At 47.3% G+C, this 9,119-nt stretch overlaps 1 protein-coding gene across 1 annotated transcript; it reads left to right on the top strand.

Annotated features, from left to right (window-relative positions):
- Window positions 1–478: 478 nt before the first annotated feature.
- LOC120837350 lies at window positions 479–7,273 on the top strand. The gene is made up of 2 exons (XM_040206632.3): window positions 479–1,823; window positions 7,255–7,273. The coding sequence occupies exons 1-2, from the start codon at window positions 883–885 to the stop codon at window positions 7,271–7,273; spliced, it is 960 nt and encodes a 319-aa protein (XP_040062566.3). The 5' UTR covers window positions 479–882.
- The last annotated feature ends 1,846 nt before the right edge of the window (window positions 7,274–9,119 follow it).

The following is a 9,119-nucleotide window of genomic DNA, read 5'->3' as shown; positions in this document are numbered from 1 at the left end:
CCGCAACGAGATCACACCTCTATACTCTCATTAGACCTCCAAAAAGCCTTTGACAATATCTCACACCATAGCATCCTTCAGGCAATCTCATCCCAAAACCTAGGCCTACACTTCAACCACTATATCTATAACTTTCTCGCAAAACGTACCGCTACCATCCGTTTCGGCCATGTCCAGTCTGATTCTTTCCACATGCCAGACCGCGGAACGCCACAAGGAGCGGTCCTCTCGCCCATGCTCTTTAACCTCACCCTAATCCCACTTGCCCGTACTCTCCTCACTATCCCCACACTACGCAGCACACTGTACGCAGATGACATTGCCCTTTGGGTCTCCTCTGGCTCCGACCAACACATTGAAGCAACACTTCAACATGGCCTCAACCAAGTCCTACATCACATCGAACCTTTGGAGCTCCAATGCTCCCCACACAAATCCGCTCTCCTTACCTTTACGCCGCCTCGTCACAAACCCCTCCAAAACCCCCCCATCCAACTTTTTATACACTCTGACCCAATACCACACACACAACAAGTTCGACTTTTAGGCCTCACCCTCACACACAACAGATCACCCGCACCCACCCTCCAATACGTAAAGAAATATGTTACCCAAACCTCACACCTCATTAGAAGGATCGCCACTAAACACCACGGCATCAAGGAACAGGACCGCCTCCGACTCGTCCACAGTTTTCTACTCAACCGTATCCTATATCAGCTACCCTACCTTAACCTTACACCCACCCAACTCGACTCCCTTGATGCGCTCCTCAGGAAGACATATAGACATGCTCTCCTACTCCCCCCTCACGCCCCAACGCACCGCCTGCTCGACCTCGGCATACACAACACAATACGCGAACACCTAGACGCCCACCACATGTCCCAACTCACCCGCCTCGCATCCTCACCCACAGGGCACTACATTCTTAACACTATAAACATACTCCCCCCCACCATCCCAATCCCCCCACTCCCCATTCCACCGCACATACGTAACCGCATTCGAGTCCACCCAATCCCTCGCCACATGCACCCAACTTTCCATAAAGCCCGGCGACTAGCACGAGCCAACATCCACGCCAAACTATACCCACCATCACCATGCACACTATACACTGATGCCACACCCTACCCTCACAAACCTGCACACTGTGTAGCTGTTCTCGGCCAACATCCACCACCAAACGTCACGGCGGCCACCATCCTCACTACAAACACAACCACGGCGGAGGAAGCGGCCATTGCCCTTGCGCTCGCCCAGAGCCCCACCCCCCAATTCGTCCTATCTGATTCTCAGCAGGCCATCCGCAATTTTATTCGCGGCAATATCTCCCCCATGGCCTTCCAAATTCTCACCAACAACCCTCCATCCGACACCGTGACCCTGCTGTGGACACCAGCCCACACAGGCGTGGGCGCAAATGAGATGGTGCACGATCGTGCTCGCGGACTTATCGACCGAGCCGCCATTTCAACTGCGCCTACACGCGATGTCCCTGCAGGCAAGCCTACCTCCCTCCTGCAATACAGGGATATTACCCTACACTACCGCCTCCTCCGCCGCCAATACCCACCTCCGCACCCCCACCTCTCCCAAGAGGCAGCACACATGCTGCGCCTCTTACAAACACACACTTTCCCCCACCGAACACAACTAATACACACTCACCCACACCTCTTTACCAGCCCCGCCTGTCCTGCCTGCGGGGCATTCGACACTCATTACCATTCCCTTTGCGAATGCCCCGCAGACCCATACCCCCCTCTTCCCTCCCCTCACCTCTGGGAGCAGATGTTGCGCGACCCGGAGGAGTCAGCCCAAGTCCTGACCACCTCCCGGGCCCTGGCGATCGCGGCGGCCCTCTGGGCCTCCGCCACCCCCAATACCTGATCCCGGAAGAATAATAAAGTTTCCTCCTCCTCCTCATGGTGATCTGCAAGGCTTTGTCAGTATAGAGCAACCTATGTTGGGAGAGTTAATCGCTGCAAGCTTCAGGAGTTAGACCAACGATGAGGCCGACCGCATCAATGGACCTTTTCCGAGAAGCGTTCTGCGCACGCGCGAGCGCCCGATGCCAAGCGGTGGAAGTCGGCACGAGAAATCGAGGAAATTCGGAATGAGGCTGTAGATCGACGAGTAGAACACGTGATTGCAGCATATATATAATTGTGTTACACAAAAAAAGAAAGTGGACGGAAAGAAAAACACGACTTTTGGTGGACGCTACGGATTTCCCTCTTTAAAGTCGCGTTGGGCACGGGACGCAGCTCAGAGAGCGAAGAAACTGGTAGCGTAGCTCCCATTTTCGATTGGTAGCACAGGTAGGTCACTTCCTCGATTTTTAGTTCGTGCAGCCACCGCCTGGTGCTGTCGGTATTTGGAAAAGGTCCATTGAGACCCCCAATCAGCGGTGTGAACAGTGTCACTGAGCGTGTCGTTTCTCCGTACTCGTTTTGCCACAACGCAAAATATTTCATTTTGTCTCTACTCGTGTTCACCTGAACAGCCGTAGCAAAAAATAAATAAAAATAATCCGGCTCCTCGTGGAACGGAACTGTCTTCCCCTTTCCTGTGTCGTATTAAGAGATATGCGGGTGAATTTTAGACTAGTTTTATGTTCTTTCAATGAGACGTAAGCGTTTCGTAAGCCAAAATAATTTCTTCTTGGTTCGACAACAAAATCTTTTTTTTTTTTTACCCTCAAATATCCACAATCGAGAACATCGCATAAAGGGGGATCATTCGCATATCAGTCACAAAAACAAAACAAAAAACACTGAGTTAGAAAAACATACATACATCAGGTTAAAACTAAGCAAATATAAACGCAATTGATCAATGACAAGCACTCATGCACAATGAATTAGTGCAAACATGGAACATGTACATAGAGAAAAGAAAAATACAGGCAGGCAAATTACTACTCTCCGAGATGCAAGACTAAACAAGCGCGGAGTGCGTCCGGGCAGATGATCGAGACTAATTTCTCCGGTGAATAGTTCCATTAGGAAATCGCTAGTGGAAAAAAAATAGTTATTAAATGCGTTAGTGGATCCAGAGATCCGTTGTACACAGTCTGTTAGTCTGCGGGAAGAGCGGGGTGGAGGTTGCAAGATATTTGCTTTAATGTCCGGATGATAATGGTATATCTTGTAAAAAAAAAAGGCAGAGTCGTGAACATTTATGGCACGTAGCTAATGAAGCTAGGCCCAAATGGGACTTCATTGCCGTCACGCTTTCTGTGCGATCATATGTAAAGAGGATGTAGCGAGCAGCACGATTTTGTATGGCTTCAAGCTGGGTGACAAGGTAAGCTTAATGAGGGCTCCATATGGAAGCGGCGTATTCAAGTTTTGGTCGTTCGAATGTCTGATATGCTAATAGACCGATCTCACGAGGAGTTGAGCGACGCCACCGCTGCCGCGGTGCATTCTGGTACCTGTAGTTCTCCCCAGTTTTCCGGCCGCGTCGGCGCGCACTGTGCGCCCGGCGTTTGGGAATTTTCGGGTTAGCACGAGACTTTTAGCCAGGTGTTGAGTCATGATTTTCAATCGGTGGCTTCACATGTTGTATGCCACGGAGCTATAATAACAGCACCAGGCAAAAAGGCCTCGGATATTATGTCTTCCCGCAAGAAAGAAGCATGGCAAAGAAAGGTCGACAGAGCCGGACAGAGCGGCAGGAAAAATAGCGTGTTTCGCGATTTGCTTCATAATTTATATCCAATTATTGCACGTCAGCTAAAATATGTAAGATTACAGGGCACAAGACATAGAGCGTGCCGAAGTGTTCCATAAGCTGGAATCTCTCTGACCATTTGCTCCGTAGCGGCCTATTCGTTGGTCTATCTCAAATAGGACCTCCGCACTGCTTTGCGGAGGCCGTTTTTAATACACTTCTTACTCGGTGTATTTTGGTGGTTATAGCTGGTATTGCGACGACATGTTTCAAGCACCACTGTGGTTCAAAGGATAAGGACAATCACTGAAAAAGAGCAGCGATTCCCGATATGCACCACTTGATATAAAACAACTTTTTTTCGGAAGCAGCCTTCAGTTTTTTTTTCATACCTACGCGAAAAGATTACATAATGCAATTTAGAAGTGCAACACGTACTTACCGCCAAAAATTTAACAAACGAACCTCATTCATTTTGTGGTGGTCTATTAGGCTGGTGTTACTGATCCATCCTGCATTAGCACCAGTCGAGACCGCAGAAAAAAGCTTCCCCCGTCGGGCGACTGTTAGCGTTCGGATCTTGCGCAAACAAAATAAAACTGAATAGAAACTGCGCACGAAAAATCATCTCCACCCCAAGCTTTCAGGTATCTGGCATGGTTGCTTCTTTTTAATAGATGCCAATTATTACGGCGCGTCAGGCATGACCTTTCTGTAGATCAGTTCTTTGTGTGCAGGCTTCTCCCGCTGTTCATCTGTACTCTGTCGCACGGGCTGTCAACCAGAATGAAACAATTTCTACAAAACTATCGCAGACCGAGAAAGTCTATTTAGCTTCTCTTACTTGATGGCTGATTAAACGTTATGCACAAGACTGAGCACCACCAAGCTCAGTTTTTCATCACATTTGATGCTATTCCGTGGTGCTACACCGAGCCAATTGTCCCTCGAATTTTCTTGTTCTTTGCTATTGCACTAGATGTTCACTTGTTTGCAAGGTAATTGAGACGTCCGAGAAGTCGGAATGCTCGAGTAGTGGCGCCGTTGTTTCTTTGTTTTGTTTTTCCCGCGGCCGCAGTGGGATTACCCCGTGAACGGCAGTGGGCTTACGCGTTCACGAACACGAAGAAGCAGACGACGACGAAGCAGACGACGACGAAGCAGACGACAAGGCGATTCTAAAGCGATAAGACGACTGTAACTGCTTTTCTGCACTTGCTGAGGAAAGCAAGGCATCACAAACAACACAATCTTATGAAGTAAAAACATGCAAGAGAATCAAGGTGGTACCGGGGCGTGCCAAATAATAATCTATGATGAGATACGTACGCGCAGCCGTATGTAGCCAGGAAGGGATGACTACAAGTAGCATGGCGGCGGCACCACTTCCGGAATGCGCGCGCCTGCGCAGTTCGCTTGGTGACATCGGTCTATTTGCGAAGATTCGAAGGAGAAGAGTGAAGACAGCGTTTGGATGTAATCCAACGTTTTTTAAGCGGCGTGTGAAATGGATTCGATGTGTGCGGTCTATTATAAGTCAGATGTTAGGTGCACACCAAGATACTTACATGATGAGACAGTTTCAATGGGTTGAGCTCCAAGAACTACTTCGCGCAGCGCACGAATATTGAGCAAAACGCTTTTTTTTTCCTTTTTTAGTTTGACAACAGTTATGAGTTTAGGTTTCAGCCTCGTCGTTCGCCGAGCTTCCTTTGTAGCTTACAGCGATTGACTTTGGCTTTTCATTACAGAAACTCGCTTTGGATTTGGTGATTGACTTTGGCTTTGGCGACTGACGATTGGCTTTGGCTTCGGCGAATGGCAAGAAAGCAGACCCTCCAGACATTTGTTTTTATATTATGACTACGAATGCTGATTGGACGATTCGCAAATGCAACTCGTCTATGCTCACCGAGAACTTAAAGGGGTCATGAAACAATACCGGCATAGAATATTCATGACTTTGCAGAGGCGTACTAATCCTACTTAGGCCCTAGTCTGGCTCAAGTATGCTCGCACAGACCGCCAACGATCCAGAAGTTTCTTTTTTGCCGCGTTGAAGTTGCGAGGATAAAATGGGACCTTTTTTCAGTCTTGCCTTTACAAGGCTTGATGACGCAATCAGGGGATTGAAACAACGTCTTTAGATAAACTTAGTTACGGAACTGCTCATAGAGGCTACTTGCAGAAGCACTAACCCCCCCCCCCCCCCCCCCCCTCCCCGTTTTTCACCACGGCTCGCTTGAAGTCGTTCGACACACCGGACGGCCGGTGTGGTAACTGGAGTGTATTTCTATGGAATACATACGTTTCGAAGCACAGCGTCTAGATGGTGTTCTACCGTACTCTATGGAACACATAGTTTTAAAACGAAAATCTAGATGGCGCTTTAAACGACTGCAGGCGGGCTGGAGTGAGTGAGGCAGGGTCCCTTCCTCCGAGGGAGTTCCACAACTGACCTAATCTAGTAACTTTGGGTCAAAATTACCCGCTTGATGACAGTCGAGCGTGGCTAACGGGTTGGACACGAGAACTGCGTGATCACTCGACTCATGCCAACCAACGCCTCGGTGAACACTCGTTGTAGTGGCTCGTGTCCAACCACTGCGGTGATGAGAATAGCCGAAGTCTAACAATGCCTAAAGCTCAGGACACGTTTTCCACTTTGCAAACCTCAGCGCGTGGCTATTGTTGACATTGACTACATAGGATACGCACCAGGCCACGTGGCCGCTTGTTCAGACTCCAAGTTGAGGGGATGATCGATCGATGCTTATATCTCTCAGTTGTTGTTTTTCTGCGACTGCAATTGCTTAGAAAGAAAAACTAAAGCAAGTTTTCTCAGTGATTAACGTTAGGGGGTGATTCTAACTAGTATTTAGCGAAAGTAGAAAAATTGTTTCATGGCTCCTTTAAGAAATACTGAGCGTGGTCTGCTGCCGAACATCATATTATCACCCTACAACCAATCAGACAGCGAGATTAAGCGACACTGAACGTCGTACAACGAATCCGGAAGCGAGACGTGTGAGCATACCTGCGTTTATTAAGTTGTCGGTGAGTGTGACTCTCATTTGGCATTTCCGAGTGATTGGGTTGAAACCTAGCTTGCCTCGATAATTAACTGCTATTATTCAACACGGACAGCTCGATTCCGCGTAATAATTCATTCAAATGTTTTACTTTTTTTTGCCTTATCAATAAGTGCGAATAATTTGGTTATTCAAATGGTTAGATGTCGCCATATCTTTTGCCAGCGAAAAAAAAAAAAGGACTGAGGTTCGCTATTCCAGAAGAGGTGAATTATTAAAGATCGAGGAAAAAGCGAAATTCGCTGCGACGATGGCGTTAAAAAAGTCGAAATAACTAAGGTAAAAAAAAAAAATACATTCACGTTTACAGTAATATTCAAAAAGAAATAATTAAAAACAATATTAAACAAACAGCGCGACTTATAAACTGAGCCAACCCTCATGTATGCAGCATATATAATTCAAGGTAAGAACTACATTTTCTTGCGACGAAAACAAAACATTCTGACTCTCAAATTATTTCCGTTTTTCTTTTCAGACTTCATTTTGGTACTTAGCATAAAAATGCAGGCTTACAAAATTTTGTTTTGCTGTATTGTGTTCGAGTACTTTAGTGGAGCCATGAAACCACTTTTCTACTTTCGGTAATACTATACTTAGAATCACTCCCTAACGTTAATACCTGAGTAAACTTGCCTTAGTTTATTTTTTCCTAGGCATTGACAGTCGCCGAAAAAATCTCAGAAATATGAGCATCGTTATTACCTTAAAGGTGCTGTGCAACGATATTCAATTGGAATGTTTTTCTCTCTGCACGAGCTTACTGGCACACCTGGGACTCAAGGATACTCACACGCAACGTCATTGGCCAAGAAACTCCTTAGTTGCGGTGTAATTTCAAGGACAAAAACGATCATTTTCATTCAATCTCTCCTTTGCAAAATTTGATGACGTAACTCGGGGATCGCAGTACACCCAAGTGACGATATTTGAATGCGGTTCATAGATTGGACCCGAGCATTGCGTGGGCACTCGACTTGGACTCGTGATAATTGCTAGCTCGAGAAGCATTCGGGTTGTGACCCGTGTCCAATCGCTGCAACGACGACAACAGCCGAGCCCTAACAATGTCTGGAACTCAGCGCGTGTCCTGCGCTTTGCCAACCCCAGCGCGTGGCTATGATCAACACTGGCGGCATATAATCGGCTCCAGATCACGTGGCCGCTTGTTCTGGCTGCGAGTTGAGGGGGTGAACGCTGCTCGTTTTTCTTAATTTTTTTCTGGGACTTTTATTGCGTGGGGTGAAAAACGAACGCGTGTTTCATAGGTCATTAACTTTAGGGATCCGTTTTAAGCGGTATTTGTGCACAGTACAAAAATTGTTGCACAGCTCCTTTAACTCAAAGCCAGAACAAGCGGTCACGTGGCCTGGTGCCTGTATTATGCCGCCAACGATAACCACGCGCTGGGGTTGGCAAAACAGGAAAACGCCTGCTGAGCTCCAGGCATTGTTACGAGCCGAAGTCGAGCGCTCCCGCAGTTATTGTGTCCAATCCATGAGCCGCGCTCTACTGTCGTTCGGCGGATGGGTTCGATCCTACAACACGGCCGGACTTTATAAGCGCTCGCTGTCTTACGGTCTCTTCACCCAGGCATGAAAACACCTACGTCTTCAAAGCGGCATCGGCACATAGTAGGCCCAAAGCGCCACTGGACGCCCAGCAGCTGCATGCGCCGCGGCGACGCCGTAGGATGGGTCACTGCTCTATACTAAGGAAAAAATTTCCGTTCTCTTTTTCTCTTTTGAAACTTCACAAAAAGTTTTCAACGGTTATAGACTCTGGACAAAGACCACTGGAAATGCAGCCAAGGAAGAAGCAAACGCTTAAATCGTTTGGAAACTACAGCGGAGCCTGCCTTGCCATATTCTTTGCGCTGTGCTAGAAATGCGACATGCGCGTAAGGTGCTGAAAGATTTTCGGTGACTGGCGGTGAACTGTAATTTTAAACACAAACTCTGCGAATCACAAAAAAAAAAAACACACACACACACACATAATTATAGCGCTGGTTGAGGACCCGAATATTGATGACTCTCAAGGAGGTAATGCCGCGGCACAAAAATCGCAGTGTACGATCAATCTCTCGTTTATTCATTTTATTACCTTTAAAGCAATATTCTGCTAAATGCTTCACTGAAAAAATGGAGGATCTTACGCACACATCGTAGTGTGCGAAAGTTTTATTTATTGACAAGAAGGTTCGTTCTTGGTATCTTATTTTTTTTTTTTTCACGTGATGCTGAGGGATTCATTGCTTGGCAGCTGGTGGAAAGACACGACAGTAGTCTTCCCCGATGTTGACTGTGCAATTCGGGACACGCCAATGCCCCCTTGGGCAGC

The sequence above is a fragment of the Ixodes scapularis genome, unplaced genomic scaffold (assembly GCF_016920785.2).
Source record: "Ixodes scapularis isolate PalLabHiFi unplaced genomic scaffold, ASM1692078v2 PGA_scaffold4__175_contigs__length_147842914, whole genome shotgun sequence".
NCBI lineage: Eukaryota > Metazoa > Arthropoda > Arachnida > Ixodida > Ixodidae > Ixodes > Ixodes scapularis.
This window is presented reverse-complemented; position numbering and strand designations above follow the sequence as displayed.